The sequence below is a fragment of the Poecilia reticulata genome, chromosome 3, assembly GCF_904066995.2.
Source record: "Poecilia reticulata chromosome 3, P_reticulata-male-v2, whole genome shotgun sequence".
Lineage (NCBI taxonomy): Eukaryota > Metazoa > Chordata > Actinopteri > Cyprinodontiformes > Poeciliidae > Poecilia > Poecilia reticulata.
In genome coordinates this window covers 8,193,493-8,216,040 of record NC_088832.1, presented here as the reverse complement: position 1 = coordinate 8,216,040, position 22,548 = coordinate 8,193,493, and the positions used below count along the sequence as shown (strand labels likewise).

The following is a 22,548-nucleotide window of genomic DNA, read 5'->3' as shown; positions in this document are numbered from 1 at the left end:
CAAAATACTGAAAAGTAAATTGGAGAAACATCTTATTTGACATTTTTCAGATTATATTGATTAGCTAGCTAGCTGTTAAATTAAGTTGTATTTTAAGTTAAAGAATAATTTTTATGGGGTCATTAAAACCAATAAAACACTTCATTTATTATTCAGAAGGGGACAAAATAATCAAAAAAAATTTATTTAAATAAAGGTTTTTTTTATTGATTTTTCAGCAGTTTTCTAAAGACGATTGTCTAATTTTTTCCTCGAACTTACTAGTTGTCAGATAATTCTGAATCTCCCAGGGATACTAATTTTGACCTGAACAATAGTCATTACTATTTTCAATGGGGTTTTTTTGCAAAATTGAACTATTAAAGTACTTGCATGCTTATTATTAAGTATTTTCTTCTTTTCAGACATTTTTAACCTTTTTTATTTCCCATTTTTAAGTTTTGTCTGTTGGATTTGGAGATGGGGAGAGTTTGGATAAACATCTGGAGCTAAATGATTTGCTATGCAGCCTAATGTGATCAAACGGAGAATAATTAAAGTAAAAACTTTTGGGTCCCACCTTTAAATGGATTCCCCAGGCTCTGCAGGTGAAGAAGGGAAGTCAAAACAGAGCAGAGTCACAGCTAAGACACTTTCCTAAGAGGCTTACTGCATCTTCTCTGTCCCTTGCTGATCCGTCACTGGAACCACTCCGCTCACTTCTACCTGGACAGGTACCTGCTGGGTGACGGGAAACAGTCTCTTCTGTGGTAAGACAACTTCTGTTTTAGCTAGAAATATGGACAATAAACGTGTGCAATATCACTGGGAAGACGATTCAGATGGAGTTTAATTTAATTGTAAAAAGTGTTGCACTAAATGGTAAAAAAAAAAAAATCTTAAATGAAATTGCTGCTAACAAATTTGCACTTCAAGGTTAAAATCTACAACATGCAGTCAGGTCTGTTTAGAACTTGGGAGCAAATTGTTGCTGTTTGATCAGTTTATACACGCATTTAGCTTGTAGCATAAAATCGAATTAAGAATGAAAATAAATGTAAGCAAAACATTGTTTAATTTTACTAAATGAAATAATTTATTACAATAAACGCCTTAAATGAGAAACCTTATATAAAGTAAGAGTTGCTTATGTGAGGAGTTGAGGTGTGTGTTTGTTTCCTAGAATAGCTGCTCTCCTCTGAGAAGGATCAGGCTAGAGTAGATTACCAGCTGCTTATCTCCTGTACAGCATACTCACACACACACACACACACACACACACACAGAGTGTGCGGTCTGCTTGATGGAGTGCATCCCTCTGTGTCCGGCAGGTGTGTTGCTGATCTTCTGCAGCCATGTGTGACCAGACGTTCATGGCGGCCACCTTCGGCCCGTGTGACAGCTGCAGCAAGGCCAGTCCGCTGATGAACATCTACATCAAAAGCGAGGCCATCAACTACTGCTCCTTCTGCGTGGAAATGGTAAAGCAGCTTCTCTGAGCTGCTGCCCGGTTTCACTGTAAAACGTCACAACGTTGTGTCCATCCAGACTCGGCGAAACCCGCACACTGTTTTGGCTGCAAGTTAAAGCTTTTCACAGTAAAACTCCAAATGTACCGTAGAAATCAGATATTTCTATACACAGAATACAAAGACATTTTCTTCCTCACAGTCTGTTTCAGCTTAGTTAGAATTACCCAAATTATTTGCATTTACTAAATGCCAAAAAATTAGTGAGAACAATTTTTTAGACATTTTTTTCTAACCTTCTTCAAATTGTTAGCAGTTAACTTATCAGAGGTTTCCAAAATCACAACATCATCATCTGGGCTTCCCTCTTTGCTTAAAGAGATAGTAATCATTCTTCATGTAAACTTCTGATTTTGAAGACATTGATAATAAATCTGACTCATTTTCTCTCATTAATGGAGAAAAAAATGTATTGACTCAAGGGAACAATACAAATACTCAAAATTCAATTTTAGTTGGTAAAGAAAACTGTTACAGTGGGTAAAAACAATACATTTATTATAGAGGTATATGCTACTTTTGCATGGGACTCTATGTGTGTATTTATCAAAATGCATCATTAACAACACTTAAACACCAACTATAACGTCTTAAAAATGCTGGCATAGAACAACTTTAACTCTTCGGCTGTTTCATCTTTTGGTCTGAAGGGACCAAAATGTTTTGATAATTTATTTGTGACTTGTAACTTTATTTGCTGAAGTTGTTAGCGGGTAGATCAGTAGAGACAGGCAGTGGTTATGAAGTTCTGGATTATAAAAATACCCTATAAAAATAAAAACATTAACATGTTATTGTGCATAAGACTGACATGACACTGTCACAAACGTGACGTATCAACTATCATGAAAATGAATCATGAATGTTTAATGACTTCAAGTGTCATTCGGTAAATAATGACACTTTAAATGCCAAGTTGACTTTTATAATGGACTTTTAATTAAACTTTTCATTAGAAGTGTCATTATTTCCCGATTCTGAGTCTTATGCACCCATTCAAATAAAGTGTTACCAAATAAACAAACAATGCTAAGGCTGGTGGGGGGGACAAGTAAAGCCTGGTGGCCCACCAGGCTTATAATACCCTGGGCAAAACCCTGAGTGTATGTAAGAGCAAATGCTTCCATATTTATTAGCTTGACAGATCTGACATTTTTGAGTGTAGCTTTCCTTTTTTTCTACTCCTCTTTTCATCAACATTATAATAAATGTTTATTTCTCAATAGATTCACGCAAGCAGACTGGGACTGACGGTTCATGACGGATTTCTGCAATAGTCGAGTTTAAAAACAAGAACCAGAGGAGAGTGAAGCTGCGTTTGCAATGCAGGGCTGGCTTTTAAAAGCATTCAGTGTCTCTGAATAGCAGGACAGATAGAGGATGGGGGGAGGCAGAGCAGAGCGGCTGCATCACTGCTGCTCTCCAGGGTTATTTTAATGGACCTCTAACCGCCAGACAAACTGGGTTGCTTCTCCACGTTTTCCTGCTTTTTGCTCTCATCCCTCCTCGTTTCTTTTTTCTAATCCCCCCTCTCTCTCTCTTTCTCTCTCTTCTGTGTGTGTCTAACTTTGTTTCTGCGTTTTTCTCGATGGAAGATGGCGTGCCAGGGGCTCCAGAAAGGGGAGACCCTGGCATCACTGAAGAAGGAGAGCGAGAACCTGAAGAAGAAGCTGGAGGAGGAGCGCGGCAAGCTGAACGATGTGGAGTGTGAGTAGCTGTGGAAGCTAACGCTGCTGGAAACCGGCTCCTGAAAACCGGCTCCTGAACGCTTACTGTTGGTGCACAGCACCGATATCAGGCTGCTTACAGTTTGTTTCTGTTTTTTTAATCTTGTTCATACAAGTGATGGTGTGGATTTTATGCACAACTTTTACAAGTCAGGTGAACATTAATCTAATTGTGAAAAATACAGACTTGTTTTAGGTTGCAGACTGCTTCCAGATGTTTAGTTTCTCTATTTTAGTTTTTTATTTGAGTAAATTAACATTTCTGATCTGTTCTGCAATCTAGGAAATTTCAAATTCTGTGTTTTTAAACTTCAAATAAAAAAAACTTTTAAAAAAGCATCCATCTTAATTTAACCAGTGTAATACTGTTGTCTTAAAGGGGCAGTACCCCAATTTTTGGGCAGCCCCAAAGTATTTATGATACTCAAAGGCCCATATCAGGTGAATTGGATTACTATTTTGAGATTTTTATAAGTACTTGAGTATTTGAAAATTATGAAGTTACAGTAATTTTTCTTTTAGGGGAGGGACCAACATGGAGCTATTTGTCATTTATGTTGCTATTGGGTCCAGATGATGACCCAATCAGAACCTCACTAATCAGCATAATATGCTAATGCTGGAACCCAGCGCACTCTGGAGTGAAACACCTGCTATAGATGTGTACCTACCTGCTGATTCAGAAAGATTCATTTTTCTTCTTTTTCTTTAGATCTTTACATTATAATTTTAATAAAACATGCAAATTAAATATGAAAGTATATCCAAATTTGACTCATTTTGGGAAGCAAAATCTAAGAAAACAGTTTTAAACTAAAGAGTAGAACCTTTACAAAGTATAATTATGTGTGTGTGTTTATGCATGTCCCCTCAGTGCATCAGGTGGCTGAGAAGATGGAGGCGGTGGCCGCTCTCTCCTTGAAGACCAGGCGCGTCCTGAAAGGCCATGGCAACAAGGTTCTGTGTATGGACTGGTGTAAGGACAAACGTCGCCTGGTCAGCTCTTCACAGGTACACACACACATTCACGGCTCTGTTGTATCCCTACTCGGCTCCTGCTGGGTTTGGGGGAAAACGTCATTTTATGACACCATTAAAGCTTTCTCATTGACATTTAAGACCTGCGTGAATTATATTTAAAAAAAAAAAAAAAGCTTAATAACACATTAAGTTCAGTATACGTTTGTCAAGTGAACACCTTTTGTTGACACTGGATATTTGCTACTGTTGAAGTAAATGTATACTTACCCATGATGAAGTTAGCTGGTAACAAATGCTTTAGCATACAAATTGAAGCCGTTAAGCTAGTCTCGCTAGGTTTGTAGAGCGCGCGCATGACTCTTTTTTTTTTTTTTTTTACTTTATTTAAACAAGTCAGTCGTTAACATTTAACATCGTTCTTCCGGTCAAGAAGAAGACGCCACTTGCCGCGTCTTCTTCTCTCCTCCTTATTTTCTATCTACTCACTGATCAATACAGGTGATTAGAGCCTAAAAAGTCTTTTAAAACGTGTCAGGAGCGGTAACTCTTTCTAAGGCTGAATGTGAACACCTGTTACGCCTGTTCAAATTCCAATACTTTCTGCTTTGCATCCTGGGATTTGTAGTTTAGTCGCACATAATTCCCAATTTCTTCTGCAAGAGCTACAAACCACAGAAAAAATGGAATGAATGCTTAAATATTACACACAGGTAAATAAAGATTTTTCTTTAAAGCCTAAAATTTGGATTCAATATTTTATTCATTTTTAAAACTTGGCAAGAATCTTGTAGACATGCTGATATTTTTATTTGTTGCATAAATCTGGGATAAATGCAATATGTTTCTCTCATCTAGGATGGAAAAGTGATTGTCTGGGATGCGTTTACTCTCAATAAGGTAGGTGGATGATGGATGGCATAGTGGGGTTGGATTTAGGCTTCTGAAAAAAGGCATTTTTTTAACATTTTACCAATGAGTTACAGTTTAAATGTAGATTGCTTTGTCAGAAAAATGTTTTGTCAAAAAGAAATTAAAAATCTATATAAAATTTAACTTATTTATGTTTTCATAAACTGATCAATTTGATTTAATCCAGCTGTAAATTTGTATGTTAAGTTCAATTTTACATCCGTAATAGTTTATAGTTGATGTAATCTGACAGACAGACGCATCTTCAAAGAATAAAAATTGCGTTCAAATATTTAAAATAGAATTCCCTGTTTAAAAAAACAAAAAAAACTAGTCAAATCTAAACTAATCAGTAACTCAGCTGATGTGACACATCTATCACTTCTCTGGAGGAAGGGTGACCCCAGTTTGACCTTTGCTACTCATCTGGCAGCCAAATGGTTTTTCTTCATCCACGTTCCTCCATGTGAGCTGCTGGTGCTGCTGGGCTTATGCGCCTCTGCTCTCCTAACAGCTGGGAAATAAAACGATTAGACAGAAATATGCCTTTAAAGATTATCTGTCCATCAGTCGACTTTGACAGCTGCCAGTGTGTTGATATGCATGCAGGTCTGAGTGTGGCTGAATGATGCTTATCCTGCTTTAAAGCTTTATTTTATTCATCCCTCATTCCCAGACTTGAAACTTTTAATGTGACTCAGATCCAGGCTTAGAGGAGCTACAGTGTCTAGTAAAAATATTCATTCTTTCTTAGATTTTATTAAGCAGCAAATAAACATTTCTGTGTCATTTATCAGGATTTTATTTGATTTAACAGAATCTGCTGTCTAATGAGGAATGAATCTTTTTCATCCTTGTTAGTAGATGTGTGTGTTTATGTGTGTGTTGTCTGTGTCCTGAAGGAGCATGGGATAACCCTGCCATGTACGTGGGTGATGGCATGTGCGTACGCTCCCTCCGGTTGTGCTGTGGCATGCGGGTGAGTACGCTGCTTTTTAAAAAATTTCTATAACAAACGATTGGCATCCTTTTTTCAAAACTCACAGAAACTCTGTCATAAAACTAAAACTGTGTGACCTCATCTGACAGGGGTTTGGATAACAAATGCTCAGTGGTCCCGCTGTCACTGGACAGAACTGAGAACCTGGCAGCAAAGAAGAAGTCGGTCGCCATGCACACCAACTATGTATCAGGATGCTCCTTCACCAACTCGGACATGCAGGTGCGACATTAGAAATATCAATAATTATAGCGCAACTTATCAGAAATCCATATGTAGAGTAGATGCATGAAACTGATATACGGCGTGTAAATCATCTCAACCACCACAAAACAAATAACAAAACGAGACTGTTTTTAATGTTACTCAGTCCAGTACTGATTGCTATGACCACAAATGTCTTTAATCAAACCGAAAACAAGAAGCTACTGCAGGTATGATGTTGAAAACTCATAGCGTTTCAGCACAACCATAGCATAAAAAAATCTGAGCAGTTAATTTTCATCTAATCCAGTGTTTGTAGTTCTGAAAAAATGCTTAGAAAAAAACCCCTAAATGTTTTTGTTTTTTTTTTCCGTCCGGAACGACCAGAAGAGCACAGAGCGTGGTCAGAAACATGTGTTGGAGTCTGCAGCAATAAAGACAAAACACTGTAGCAGATTATGTAACATTAAAAATTAAACAAGGCAGGTTTGTGCAAAATGTTTCTTTATGCAACATCAGGTGGGGGCAACAGCCCCCTACATGCCACATTCTGACACAAAGTTTCTTATTTTCTGATTTAGTTAAAGTTTAAACAGGAAAAAAAAATCAGTCCGAGCTGCATTCTTTCTTATCTTTTATTTTTGACATTTTGTAACCTGAAGATTGGTATTTGGTTGTGTCCAGTACACACACACACACACACACCCTCCCCCAGCCGGGTGGATGAGAGAGTGGAAGGAAGAACATGAAGGAAATGGTCTGAGCTGTTGGCTTTAATAATTTACTCCTTTGTGACGCTTCACAAAGCAGAGGAGCACCGAGGAGGGAAGAGCGGATAAGAGAGAGAGAGAGAGAGAGAGAGAGCTGTGATCTTCTGTCCAGGGAGTATTAATAGACTCTGAGTGGCTTTTATCTGGGACCCAGAGGGCAGAACATTTACCACCCAAATAAACGCAAGTGGACAAAAGTCTTCACACAAGTCCATCTGTTCCGCCTTCAGTCACAAACTTTGATGTGTTTTAATATAATAGAATAGAGAATAGAATAGAAACAGTCTTTATTGTCAAGTGTCAATCTTACAATGCTGGTATTGATCTGATACTGATATTTTGGTATCAGTATTAGCGATATTTTGTATCAATCCGCCCACTTCTAATGGATTAGGCTTAATACAGAAGAAAACCTGTTGGCGGCTTCAAAATACTCGAGTCTGAGCAAAAAGTGGTTCTATAAACTATTGACTCAATTAGACAGAATTCAAATGCACACCGCACTTGTCAGATTTTCATTTCTAAACTAAAACATAAAATAAAAATAAACACCATGCACAGTCTTTCCTGCGCTAACTACGCACTACTTTGTGTTGCCCTGTCAAACCGAATCCCAGTGAAAACACATCAGAGGTAAAAAAATAAAAATAAAAAAAAAGTTTGAGCCAAATGAAGAATGTTTTCAAGGCAGCATAAATGCAGAATCACAAAAACTTTCCTTTGTGTATCTGTGTGAAACCTTTCACGTGTGATTCCGATGAGCTCCATTTTTAGACACCATGCTGAAAGATCGTGGCTTAGAAAGGCTGAAAGTAAGAGTTTGTCTCACTGCAGCAGGATGTGGTATGTTTCAGGTCTGAGGTCACGCAGCATTCTCTCTAATCAGGCAGCCAGCAGGGACGCCTCGTGTTTGTGTAAATCTCTGAGTCCCCATGATTTGTTTTCATCACACGATTTCAGTGACATCTTTCCGTTTTTGCAAGCCCGTTTGTTTACAGACAGCTGATTGCTCAGTGAGAGTTTTCAGAGTAAGCGAGGAGCTGCCTTTCTACTCTCTTTTGCTGTATCTGTTGTTTAGATTCCAGTATTCCCGGTTCTGATCTACAGAATTCTCATTGATTTTCCTCCCACTATTAGACACTACTTCCTTTATGTGTAAAGAAACCGTTTCGTTCTTTCAGCTGAGGTCCCCTGAGCACTGGTATTGGGCTCAGACAGTAAATATAGCAGCAGTGATACTACTGGTTTATTTTCGTCTCTTTCATTTCCCAGTAAATTAGAGAATAGAGAGCAAAACCAGCAGGTAGAGCAATTCACAAGAAAGGGTAGCGATCTCTAACATATAGGGCTAGTTATTGCTTTTCAAAGTGGACCAAGATTTGAAAACAAAAACAGTTACCAACTACTCAAAATCAGATTAGTTTGAAGCTTAATTCTGTTTTTATGTGTTGTTTAAATAGTTGTGATTAAGTGAGCCCTTTCCGACCTTTGACAAAACCTGGGTGTGGTGATGGAGTCAGACCCGAACTTTCAGAGTTACATAAAGACTGCTGCAAAGTCTGCCTTCTCTCACCTGACGATCATTCCCAGGTTTAAAGGACTGATGTCCCAGCAAGATCTAGAGAAACTCATCCATGCAGAAACTAAAGACTGTTAGTTTATAAATCACTGAACGGCTTAGCACCAAAAATATATTAAAGATCTGCTGTTGTTGTTTCAACCTTCCGGACCTTCTGCCCAGAACCAGAACCAAACATGTAGAAGCAGCATTCATCTTCTGTGCACCACAAATCTGGAACAAACTCCCAGAAATCTCCAAAACAGCCAAAGTTCCTTTAAATCAAGGCTAAACCTGTTGGAGCTGCTTTTGAACTCTAAAATTAACCAACATATCGGACGTGCATTTATGATTTTGATGATGGCTCAGACTTTGTGTTTTTACGACATGAACCACTTTGAGCTGCCTTGTTGCTGAAATGTGCTGTACAGATAAACCTGATTGATGATTTGTGTGTTTGTGTGTGCCAGCTGCTGACCTCCAGCGGGGATGGAACATGTGCATTGTGGGACGTGGAGAGTGGGCAGCTGCTGCAGAGCTTCCACGGTCACACGGCGGACGTCTTGTCGCTGGACCTTGCTCCGTCCGAGACCGGAAACACGTTTGTGTCCGGGGTGAGGGGCCTGACTTTAACTTGTAAAAACAATTTTTTTTTCTTTGTTTTGTTTTAGAGATATTATCAGTGGTTTTCTTTCACTAACTTTCATTCTGATGCGTCATTCTCAGGGCTGCGATATGAAGGCCAACGTGTGGGACATGCGCTCGGGACAGAACATTCAGTCTTTTGAAAGCCACGAGTCGGATATCAACTGTGTGAAGTGAGTTCAGATCTTTAAAAGACGCACAGATCTGACTTTAACCCAAACAGACCCGCCATCATCATTTTACAGGCATTTTGTGTATTTTTAGACTTTAATGACAGGAAGAAAGAGTCAAGTTTAATGGTTTAAACTCTTTGCATGTGTAATCTGTGATTTAAAAGCTGTATCTCTTGGATTTGCAGCTGATTGCTGGTTGTTGAAACTTGTGGAAATATTCAGGATTGAACTTGATTTTTTAATGTTCTTAAAAAATTACTCCTTATTTTTTATCTCACTGTTCAACCCATAACCCTCTCACTGTGGTCATGTGACATTGCATAAGTTTGTGTTGCCATGACATCCTTCCCAGAAGCGCAGTGTCAGCAAAAGTCTTGGGGTTTTTTTGTATTTATAGGACAAATTTCCCAACTTTTAAGGTTACAACATATCAGAAGTAGATTATACTTAACGTAGTTAAAACATTGTAGACAAAAAATATTTTGAAGTAATGAGATTAAGGCACATTTCAATATATTTAAATACTAAAAATCTTTAACCAAAACAGGCCTGCTTTAGGTTTAAATGGATCTGATGCATTCAGAGGTGTTAAAAACAAAAACAAAAAACATCTTCTGAGTGTGTGCTGCTTCTGTTGTAATAAAATGTCATTTTTTTGTTGCTATAAATACCAAAAAATGAAAACAATTAGGATGTATTTTTACGGTTGAGAGTCGTAATAAAGCTGGTTACGACTGGATATTTAAACTTTTGTCATTTATCGGTTTTACAGAGCAGCAATGCAAAATACCTGTTAAACGTTTTGCATTCTCACAATTGTATCTAAGATCTTCAGCTGAAATGTAGATCCAACGTGTTTACTCTGGAGACTAAATAGCCTAAATTTATTATTATTTTTAAATGCTAAGATTTTAATGTAAGAAATTTTTTTCTGTCTGTGCTACAGACTAAAAGTGAGTGAAGTGAGAAGTGACCCAGGGTCAAATTAAAAGCGTTAAACTTTGACTTTGTTAGCAAAACTATGACAGATTTTTTTTCCTAGCCAATGAGTAAAGTTGATCATGTCTGAGTGTAATCTTCCTGACATCCAGGTACTATCCCAGTGGAGACGCATTTGCATCTGCGTCAGATGACGCCACGGTAAGTTCTGCTTCTCTGCTTGTTGTTATGCCTTTCTGTCCCCACGAGCTACATCAGTGATTCTGAGGAAGTAATGTTAGCTTGACGACCTTTTAATAAAAGTTATTTGTGACACCACTAAAACCTTCTGACCAGCTATAACTCCTAAGCTAAAATGAGCTGAAGTCGTGCCTGTGTGTGTGTGTGTGTGTGTGTGTGTGTGTGTGTGTGTGTGTGCGTGCGTGCGTGCGTGCGTGCGTGCGTGCGTGCGTGCGTGCGTGCGTGCGTGTGGTAGTCCAGCTGTATGTGTTGATTCAGTCTGAGATGTTTCTTGGTTCTCCTCAGTGCCGTTTCTACGACCTGCGGGCGGACCGCGAAGTTGCCGTCTACCAGAAGGACAGCATCATATTTGGTGCCTCCTCTGTGGATTTCTCTCTGAGTGGTGGGAAGCATTTTTAATTCAAGTTGGACTGCAAAACTTTAAGCTGTTTAATATGCATGATACCAAACCAGAAGTATTTCATAACCCAAACCAAGTTTCCTCTAATCCAATTGTTTGTCTTTGCTTCCCCGAAATTCCCCACTTCCTTTTTATTATATATATGACATTATTTTGTGACATTATGTGACATTATTTGTGACATTATTTTCATCTTCTGCCCACGCATCCAGGCCGCCTGTTGTTCTCTGGGCACAATGACTACACCATAAACATTTGGGACGTTTTGAAGGGAACTCGCGTCTCCATCCTGTTTGGCCATGAAAACCGCATCAGCAGAGTCCGAGTGTCGCCTGATGGCACGGCGCTCTGCTCGGCCTCCTGGGACAACAGTCTACGGGTGAGCAGGAGTTTCCCCACAAAGCAGGAAGTCGGAAGTTAGAGGCTTCAACAAAAAAAAAAAAAAACAACAACAAAAAACCCAAAGGTAGAACAACAAGGTAATGCAGGAAGTAGTGACATCCGTCCATCAATGTCCGCTCTGATTGCGGCAACAGGTCCAAGCCAGTATTACACCAGCAACATCCTCCAGCTCATTTTTGGGGCTTCCACGATGTTCCAAGGCCTGATGGGATATGTAGTCTTACAATCTTCTAAACTGACGCATCATAGTGGCAACTGTGTAGCAAAATGTGAATGTAAACATATTAAGAAAATTAAATATTTTGTTTAAATTGAAGCAGTTATTAAAATATATATATATATATATATATTCAGTTGGTGTCACAACACTGCGACTTGTTTTTACAGACGCCGTTAGTCATAGTGTGACACAATGATTTCCCTCTGTCTTGCAGATTTGGGCCTAGCGTCGTCCCAGCGCTTCAGTCCAAGTAAACAACACGAAGATTAGCACTCCTGCTGGATATCAATCACTCTTGCTCGAGCGTGTCGATCCAAAAGTTCAACCGCTTCCAGATGTGATGCTGCATCAGTTCCTTGTTAACACACAAAGCTAAACAGCTTGTTAGCTTCATGTCTGAGCGCTGTGCCTGGTAAATGTACTCGGACCCCTTGAATTTTTTCAGATTTCGTCTAGTTACAACCACGGCTTTTCCATGAATTATATTGGACTTTTAGGTGACAGACCAGTTTTTCTGATTGAAAAAAAAAAAACCTCAGCATCCTACTTCCACCACCATGTTTCACTGTGGTCGTGGTGTTTTGGGGGCTTATCTGCAGTGTCACACAATGTTTCACATGTGGGTGGAAAAGTTCATGAGGGCACCCAGCATGAACTTGGGTTCATGCTGGGTGCCTGAACCCATGCATGGGTGGACTCGCTGTCCACCCATGCAGGTGGACTCGCTGTGAATTAGGCGAGCTCTGACACAAAAGGATTTTATATAGAGGTATCGTATTACTGGGGGCTGAATACATATGCAAGGCACATTTTTCAGACTTCTCACCAAACCATGTCTCCCTTTTCTTTCTATACTTATTTCAGTTAAATACATTCAAGTTTGTGATTGTAATGTGACAGTGTGAAAAAAATTGACATTTTTACAAGGCGCCATCTCCAACAGCACTCCTTTTGAAGGATTTCATCACTTATAGAGATATTTACTAATTAATCTGTTGGCCTACTGGTAATAAAATTGACCATAGAAATCGGATTGAACAACAAAAAAGACAATGGAAAAAACATATTTCTGCAAAGAACAGATAAGATATGTAAGAACAACATATTGATTATTATTGTCATCATTTAACCTTCTTTATTTGACTTATGAACTCCAGTCAGGTTCATTTAATGGGTTTGAAAGCGCTGCTCTAATAACGGCACCTTATGGCATAAAGTTAGCTACCAGTATTATTATGTTTTTATTTAACGGTATATTAACTATTTTGATCACTGATTTTCCCATGAGAAAATAAAAACAAGTTGTGCAGTGTTCATTGTTTTTGTGCTCAATCTGCAAGGCTTATTAAAAGTTTGCTTTGTTTTTTTATAATGCAGCATAACCAAACGACGACAGCATTACACCAGTGATAAAAAAAAAAAACTATACACAAAATGCAATCCATACTACTAAAAATGACAGGTGGTTCTAATTATCCAAAGATGTGGTGAGTTGCATTAAAATCTAGACCTGCACTGTCAGGTCAATCTGAGAGCGCAGAGACATTAATTTCCAAACCAGGGCACACATCTGTTCCCTCGGCAAAGTTTCACCTGAAAACATTGGGCAGAAATTCGTTGTGTCAACAGAAAGGCGCCATTCCTGGTGGCAGCCGTAGGAAGGGAATTCAGGTCATCCTGGAAGACTGGCAACCAGTTAACAGGAGAGGATTTACTCTCTGTATATCACGCCATGTTGTTTTCTCACCAACAAATCTGGCCACCGTGACAGGTTTCGACTTTTTTTTTTTCCCCCAGTCCTGTCTGCACAAAACGGGATAATGATTTAGTTTTTGCTCTTTTTTTGTTTTTCTGTTTTTGTGGCATTGGAGGCTTTTATTCATGAGTAGCTGGCAGACAGAAATGGGGGAAGACATGCAGTAATTGGCTCATGTCTGGAGATTGAACCTGGGACAGCTGCGATCTGGAGGAGGAGGATGATTTAAATGGAGAAAAAGTATTTAACCACTACGAAGAAATAACTATTTGTGCAAATTTTGTTTCTCTGTTATTTTGTGATGGTGGCTCGTTTTCCATGTTAAAAATTGAGAGATATTTCAACAAAAAAATATATGTAGAGAAATGGCTTCCAAATGCCAACCAAGAACACAAAGTACACAGTAAAAAATGCCAGCGTTGAATTAACACCCAGTGTTAATTTTAACACCAACAAAGTGTCTTTGTGTGTCCAAGTCACCTGGTGTTAAACACTTTTGAAAGTGTTAAAAGATTGACATCCATTTTTTTGTTAAATTAACACCAGACAATGTTAATATTCGACAATACCGAGTGTCACATTAACATTACAACGGTGTTAGTGTTAAAATATAATGCTAAAAGTAACACCAGTGTAACGTTGATCATAAAACATAATGTGGTGTTAAAAAGGTAAATAATTGACCCCACAAAGTGTCAATATCAACCAAATCCAGTGGAAAAAATATTCAAAACAATACACAGAAATGGAAAGTTTAACTTTTATTAAACCCTTTTTAATATTACAGACCTTCAAAGGTCTGTAATATTGAACAGCTTATATAAAACAGCAATAGGACACAATATATGTTCTTTTATCATTATCAGATGAAAACTGCCTGTCATAAGTCTGATAATAGATCAGATCAGAGACAAATAACAGCAAACATCATCCACATCATCTCTATTCTGAAAGCATTCAGATGGTCATTGGTCTCAACACTATCTGTACCAAATGTCCACATAAACAGAATCTATGGCAATAGTGTCTCCATGTGCTTTCATCAAGTGCTACTTGAACCCAGAATACATGTAAAAAACAGATGAACAACTAACTACGTTCCCCACATTTCAAACGCAATTTGTGCCTTGGATACAAAGCATGACTAAATTTAAAATGCTGAAAAAGATTTGAAGAATTTCTGTGCTGAACCATACAAATGTAACATGTTGGCATATTTAAATGTTGCTAATTCTCACTGATTTCCTTGACTCTGGGGCTCTCCTGCTTTGTTGTTGCCACATCGATCCCATAAACAGTTGTTTGGATGAATGTGTAGAAGTTGAGGGCTGCATCGTAGGACACAGCAAACACAAAGTGCATCTTAAACAGTTCATCGAAGGCAGCCACTGCAGTCTGCCACACAAGGAATGGGCTTCTGATCCAGGATGATGTAAAACTTCTGAATACTGCTCTTCTTTTCTCTAACGCAAAGGAGGAAGGCCAGTGAAGATTCAACTTTGCCAAGGAATGTCGCCATGCTTGTCCCCACCTAAGATTGCGAGACACCACATTAAAAAAAATTGTTTTAGTCCCTCACAAGGAACAAACCAAGCACATTTTCCACCTTCCTTTAGCTGTGAACATGCCACAAAAGGGGATGCGACTTGCGAGGAAACTCTTGTGAGCTTAAGTGAAATGATCGCTTCTAATGGGCTCATACAATTCTTTGTGCCATTATGTTCCCATGACTAATTTTTTGTTCCATTTTGTCATAAAATTAAACTGATCCCTCCCCCCCAAAAAAATAGCTATGAATTCATAATACAAATAACACCAAATAATGACTTTACATTATACAGTTTGTAAAACTGAGATCAATTTACTTAAATGAAGCACAATAATTCATGTCAAAAACATACCTTCATGAACTTCACAACATGGATCAGCTGCCTCAGTTGCACTAATTTTTACATGTTTCCTCCTTTTGGCGGTTGGAGGCAAGAGATGAACCAGCAGGAGAAGGGCTGCCAAGTTGCTATCCCATTCTGATAAAATCATAACACAAGCCATGTTTAGAATTACCATATGAAAATGCATACATAGAAAAGACTGTTGAACATATTTATCTATTAATACGTACCATAATTTCTTGATTCCTCCTGAGCAGACAGAAGGTCATCCAGATGAATGCTCCGTCGAAGGCTTTTGCTGACAGTGATGACCTTCGGTTTGTAGAACGTTGGCCATCTTTCTACATGAAATCAATTAATGAATCAATTTTTTTTCTGCTAACACAAATAATTCTGGTAGTATTCTGTTCAGAATTCTTGAGTGTTTCTATCTGTTGTTTTGAACCTTGAACTCTGACATCATGGGAAATGGGAGGTTGGTGGTTCAGTCTCATTACATGCATTGAGTGAGTGCTCCTCAGGTGTTTACCTGTTGTGTTTAACGATCTGATCAGCCGCTATCTAAGTATCCCGTTTGACTCTTTGTACCAGTTGATTAGTGGTTATTTTGAAACTTCTTTTATCATGACTTCATCATGTGATCTATTTTCATTGAACATTTGGTTTGTTGCAGCTTCTGGCTTGCCTTGTCTCTCTGATGTACGCAGGCCTACACTTTGTTACACCACCCCATCATAATTGATGAAGAAAAGTGTCTCCATTGTTTTTAAGGCTGTTTTTGTTGAGTGGAGGAAAACAAATCTGGTTTCCTACGTTGTTTAAATCCAAGGTGCTCACCCATTGAAAGAAAAGTGCTTTTTACATCATGTGCTGTCAATGCACATAAACACATATTCAATAGTGGTTTGATCAAGAATGCACATGTATAATTAAACATATATTGTACTCATTTCTTGATTTTATTAGCGACATTGATTTTTTGTTTTCGCTTTTAGAGTGATTTGACAAGTTTATGTCCTCAAAACATCATTGATTATTGATCACCTGCTCTACCTCACGCACTGTTTTTCTTTCAGTGCTCAAAGGTCAGGTGGTTTATTCCACATGAACAGTGTTATTGGATAGTAGAATGTACTCGGGATAATCCATGACTCTCATCTGAATATTGTATGTCAAATACAGCACACCCTTCCACTGAAATTCTCTGGACACTTTCAAAAAAAAAAAAAATATATATATATATATATATTTTTTTTTTTTTTGAAAGTGTCCAGAGAATTTGAAAGTGTCCAGAGAACTGATCCCTCCCCCCCACTGAAATTCTCTGGACACTTTAAAAAAATATATATATATTTTTTTTTTTTTTTTTGAAAGTGTCCAGAGAATTTCAGTGGAAGGGTGTGCTGTATTTGACATACAATATTCAGATGAGAGTATATATATATATATATATTTTTTTTTTTTGGGGGGGGGGTTGGGGGGGAACTAATGCAACACTAAGGATTACTGAAACCTTGTGTATTGGACAGTCCCTTAGAACAAACAAAACAAAACATTAATAAGCAGCTCTACTGGCACCATTTTGTTTTGCATATTCGGTTTGCCAAAAAATCCCATGAAATTCCCTGAGGAAAACACCGAGATTAATCGAATGGGGGAAAGTGGAAAAGAGGAAGGAAAAATAAAGTGACTGATGAAGGAGGAAATTCCCCAATAGTGAAAGTACTTAAGATTTTTAACTGACCATAGAGCTGGTTACAACCTCTGTTTGTTTCGCTTTATAAAGCTGGTCAATGATCTCCAGGATTTAATTGTGTTGTTAGCTTACAGCGCAGTGACAATGAGACAATGTCTGAATGAATCTGAATTCTATTATTTTCAAATAAACCTATTATTCTGAAAGTACATGGAATTATTATTTTTTTTATTTATGACAGCCAATGTAGTTTTATCATGCTCTCAGACCAACCCTGAATTTAGGACAGTGCTTAGTATTTAGCTTATGTGGCTTAATATTGTAGACAAAGGTTATTTTTGGTCAATGGCTTGAAGAACACTTGTATCTCATTTACAATCAATCAATCAAATTTTATTTGTATAGCACATTTCAGCAGCAAGGCAATTCAAAGTGCTTTACATAAATAAAAGAAAACAGCATACAAATTTACAGAAGCAATACAAATTTGAAAATGGCTACCCAAGGATAAAACCCTATTCTATTTCGTTAATATCAGGTTTGCATAGCTCCTAGTGTTGTTCTAAAGCAGAGGTGCCCAAAGTGGGTCCTCGAGGGTCGGCATCCTGCATGTTTTCATTCTCTCCCTGTGGTAGTAACAACCTTTTCAGCATATCAAGGTTCTTCTTAGGCCTCTAACTAGCTGTGATTTGATCCAGGTGTTAAACCAGGGAGAGAACTAAAACACACAGACGACTTTGGACATCCCTACTCTAAAGATAGGAAAAAGGTATACTTAGTGTAATATTTACTTGAAACTACTATTCAAATTGGAAATAAATAAATATTTGTTCATTTTTGTTTTCCAATTGTTGATGCTGTGAAACAACTTTACTCAGTCGTTACTATTGCCTGAGCTGAAAAAAATGGTACTAATGCCATAATAAAAACTAACTAATTTACTTAACCCATAAAATTAATTAGTTTTAGTAAACTGATCTTGTTGTGAGTCAATTTGAAAAACATGTTGTAATTTAAACAATTTAAGTGCCTTTTAGCAGTTTTAGCTAAATAATTTCTTAGAAATACCGATTAAAATGTAGATGAAATATGTGCAAACGTTACACTGGGTAAATTTAGTCTATTTACGAATTTGAGTTGTTGTGGGATTTTAAATTTGACTGTTAAAGGCCGTTTTTTCTTTCTATAGCAGGTACATTTCCATGCAAAGCTAAAACCAATAACGTAATGGACGTGTGTATTTCATTTCCAGGGTTGTTTCGGAAAGCATCGTTCGTGTCTCTGGCGGAAATAGTGGGCGGAGTAAATAAATGCACAGCCGGCTTGGGGAAACGGTGAATGCGCCGAGGTTCTCCTTCCGCCGTCTGGATGTGCAGAGAGCCGTCACATATCGCTGGGAGGGTAAGCTTTTGTTATAGCGAAAATAATATATTTTACTGGTATGTTTTCGCGTCGCTTTATACATAGGAGGAATGCTCATACAGAGGTGTTTTTACGGTGGTTGGCTGTGGCGTAAAGTGGATGTTTTAGCTGAATTAGTTCCCCGTGTGAGCTGTTCTTTGTGTCCTCCATTGCTGCGGTGACTGACAGACGGAGGAGAAAAAAAAAGCTGCAGCTTCAACAACTTCAAGTTCGCCGGTTAAACCCTCCGAATAACGGGCGCTGAATGTTGTCCTGTACTCCAAAATGAAATGTTATATGTATTTTCAATTTTTAAAACGGTCGGAGACGCTTTTAGTGAGGCTTGAGAAGACTAACCGGCTTGGTTCACTGGGGAGCTAACAAAAGCCGTCTCTCTCCGTCTGACCTCACCGACACGAAGCTAACTGACGCGCTCTGATACAGCTTTCTTTACGGAACTATTTAAAAAAAATAAAACCTCTCAAACGCCATACTTATAATTTTCTTTCATTTTTTTTGTCTACAGTAGTTGTTTAGTCATAATAGAAATAAAATAAATTAAACAAAGGTTGTCTGATCAGGTCAAAAAAATCTGGTTTCACTCTGAGTCATAAAGCAGTTTTATTTTTTATTTACTAAAGTCGGGAAAAAAATCTGGCAAAACCCCCCCTCTTTTTTTTCTTTTTTAAAGAGCTTCAGTCATGTGATCTTGATGACGGTAAGGCTAACTTTATGGCTACTGGACATGTCAGCTGACAGGAAACGTGGACAACGATCATGGAAATTATTAGTCCAGTAAATATCCTCTACAACTCTATTATTATTATTATTATTATTGATAGAAACTCAAGTGGGGGAGATGTGAAGATGCCAGTAGGGGCTTTAAAAGTCATTTTGGGTTTTCTGTTGGTCACAATTGCTTACCAATTTAGAAAACCTAATTAAATCCATTAAAACTTGGGCATAACCCTTTACTCAAAATTTTGCTTGATGGTGTTGTACATCGCCTTTTTTATTTTTATGTTGCATAGATTTAAAACAGTAGAAGATGTTAGTTGGGATGCCTTCAATGAACAGGTAAAAATCCCATTTTCTAATTGAAACTTTTTTTAAAGTTTTTTTTTTTTTTTTTATCAGGTGGGCTTCATTTGAGAGTAGTTGGACAAGAATTTAGGTAATAAAAGACATGAGGCAAAGGTCATCAGGCCAGGACGTGAACCTGTGATGTCTGCATTGAGTACTAAGGCCTCCATACTTTGGGTTGTGCTTTAACCCTACGCTACCACAGGACACACCATTTTCTAATTTGACCAATCAGAGCCAGCTAAGGGAAACTTTATCTGGCCATTTTGATTGGTTCTTCCGAGTTTTGTTGCTCTTATGACGCAAACGGATATCCTCAGGTTCAGACCTAGATTAGACATTCTGAGGCATTTTACTTACTTTATTCTCACTCTCCATATTTTTGTCCTCTTTAGAAAATGTCCTGTGGGCTGTGGAAAGAGACCGTGGCTGTCGCAGAGGATTACATCCACCTGCGCTGCTCAAACCCACACCCAGCCCCTCCACCTCCCAGCGAGCCGGCCGCCGCCATGAGGCGCCTGGCCCAGGACGTGGAGGCCCAGCACCAGGCTCGCTTTCACTCCCTGGCCCAGGGCTTCCTGAAGCACTGCGGGACGGATCTCTGCTCCAACCTCAGAAAGGTGATGGATGAGATGGTGGGAGATGGACACTTTAACTGGGGGAGGGTGGTGTCCCTCTTCGCCTTCGCCGGCGTGCTGGCCAGACAGCTGCGGGAACAGACGGGCAAGAACCCGGGGCCGGACTCCGGGAAGCAGCAGGAACTGCAACAAGAGACCGTAAGCTGCCGGGCGCTGGCGGAGACCATTGCTGATTACCTGGAGAAGCACAAAAAAGACTGGCTGCAGGAAAATAATGGATGGGTAAGTTGTGTGTGTGGGTGTGGAAGGAGGAATGATTATTTGATGTAAAGATTTTAGATAAGAGAGGGCTTTTATTTTTTTTTTGTCTACCTAAAAATAACAGCCAACCACATTTGGAAACCACCTGGCTCGACACGATTTTGTTTTTCCTGCTGGAGTGCAACTCAAGATTTTACTTCTTGATTAAGCTGCTGTTATTAACCCTGCAAAAGAACACAAAATCTTACCAATTATTTCAGGTCTAGTTTCTAGTGCAAATATCTTACAATACTTGAAATAAGACCAAACTAACTTGCAATATGATATTGTTTTAAGTCAATAATGTCTTGATGAAGAAGTACCAGTTATAAGTGAAATAAACTGCCAGTGGAACTAGTGCTTTTTCATCAATATTAAGGAATTAAACTTACAATATGGTGGAAAGCTATTTACAAGTTATTTTATTTCAAGTTTACTAACAATTTATGCTCTAGAAACTAGACTAAAAATACTGAAGATCTTGTGTTTTTGCTGTGAGGTCAACAAACGGACTGAACTAAAAATATCCTTTAGGATTTTATGCTGCAATAAACATCTTCTTTTAATGAACTGGAATAGAAGATGTTTTTTTTCTGGAAATAAAGAGCAAATTCTATTCAATTTCACTCAAATATGCCCGCGTTATGAAGTCCTGAACGCTTTTGGAAACAACATACAATACGAGCTGAATGGCTCCTTTTATGAATGGACTTGGGTAATACATTCACACACACACACACACACTTACCCCTCCTCCCTGGAGCAAAGCTGGCAGCTGGTTCCAACAGACGCGTAACCAGCTCAGCCAGATGGACTTTGTGGTAACAGTCAAAGCTGCACTGAATCCCAGTCCGTCTCCACATTGAAGAGCAACGTTGTATGACCAGACAAACATGCAGCTGTAGATCAGAGTGGGGGAAAACACCTGGAAGTGACGGCAGGTGCATTCATATCGCCTACAAGCGTGTTGCCTCAGTCTCGCTGTGACTAACACAGTGTGTGTTTTGAAACCCAATTTGGGTTCAGTTTGTTTTTAATGTTCAGGTCTGAGCAGCTGCTCTTGCCTTCAAGCCTTTTTATTATGTTTTCTTGCTTGTAAACAGAAGATTTTATACTTTTTTTTTTCTCCTCTTCTTTCAGGACGGGTTTTGTAGCTATGCCCTCAATGCCAGAGAAGTAAGTCAGGACTCCTCCATGAAGACGGCGCTGGTTGCTGTCGCCGGGGTCGGCATCGCTGGGCTCACCTTCCTTCTGGTGCGCTAGCTGGGCCGCCCGGCGTCCATTAGAAGTTCTCAGCTTGTCCGAAAAATAAGGAAATATTAGAATTGTAACGTCAATGCTGCAACACAAAGTGAACCTGTAGTGAATTCAGGGTTGTGATCTCATGTCATTGAACCGTCCGCACAAACTCGTGACTCTCTACAAGCATCGATACTGACACTCTCCTCTTGCTTGTTCCTGAAGATTGTAAACCAATTAGAATGCCTTTTTAAAATGTTGAATGACTGACGTCAGTTTGCATATCTTTGGTTAATAACTGAAGCACAAACATCATTTTCTTTTCCATCTGTGCAGCTAAAGTATTTTAATTTTTCAGACCTGGGTTTAGATTTCAAAATTATCTGCCTTTTTTGTAAGACCTGACTTTAGTTGTGTTTGTGATAAATACATTATAGTTTATAATGTGTAAATTAATATATTTATATAAAAAATAAAACCTAAAGCAGTGGCCCTCTGCAGATTGATCCACACCTGATTCTGTTTTTGCTTTTCATGTAATTTTTTTTTCTTGTTTTTGTGAACTGATCTTACAAGGTCAGCAGAGCTGCAAAATGAAAATGACCTCACAGTGGTGCTATGACTTAGTGAAATATTTCATATTCATCAACCAAACCAGCGACCAATCGGGCACATTTTTATTAATCTCATCTTGCATTCCCCCTCCAAAAACAAATGTAAACATATTTTCTAATATTTATTTGACTTTTTTTTTTAATAAAATCAATTGTGAAATTTGATTCTCTTGCTTGTGTGTGATGTTCTTCTAAAAGCTGGCGTGTTTTTATAATTCGTGTCCCGGAGCCCGTCCCCTTCACGTGCAGACACTTCAGCATTAATAAGATATGTTGTTCTGTCGTCTCATCGCAGCAGCACAGGGCTCCGCTT

General features: G+C 38.5%; 1 protein-coding gene and 1 long non-coding RNA gene across 3 annotated transcripts; one reads left to right on the top strand and one right to left on the bottom strand.

The window, feature by feature from the left end:
• The first annotated feature begins 577 nt into the window (after positions 1-577).
• On the top strand, positions 578-22,400 carry gnb5b (guanine nucleotide binding protein (G protein), beta 5b). 2 transcript variants are annotated; one of them, XM_081605011.1, is made up of 14 exons: positions 625-749; positions 1,311-1,460; positions 3,104-3,215; positions 4,110-4,246; positions 5,072-5,113; positions 6,028-6,104; positions 6,215-6,347; positions 9,128-9,271; positions 9,384-9,475; positions 10,567-10,615; positions 10,940-11,036; positions 11,267-11,433; positions 20,224-20,364; positions 21,523-22,400. In XM_081605011.1, exons 2-14 carry the CDS (start codon positions 1,335-1,337, stop codon positions 21,643-21,645), a joined length of 1,440 nt encoding a protein of 479 aa, XP_081461137.1. In that variant the 5' UTR covers positions 625-749; positions 1,311-1,334; the 3' UTR covers positions 21,646-22,400. The 2 variants fall into 2 exon arrangements, with proteins under 2 accessions (XP_008403005.1, XP_081461137.1); XM_008404783.3 differs by lacking the exons at positions 20,224-20,364; positions 21,523-22,400 and adding an exon at positions 11,891-12,990 and having other exon boundaries at positions 578-749.
• LOC145551072 (uncharacterized) lies at positions 14,181-15,708 on the bottom strand. The gene is made up of 3 exons (XR_014086853.1): positions 15,555-15,708; positions 15,334-15,459; positions 14,181-14,963 (listed from the first exon to the last, which is right to left on the bottom strand). It is a non-coding gene; the product is annotated as an uncharacterized LOC145551072 (long non-coding RNA).
• Positions 22,401-22,548: the final 148 nt, after the last annotated feature.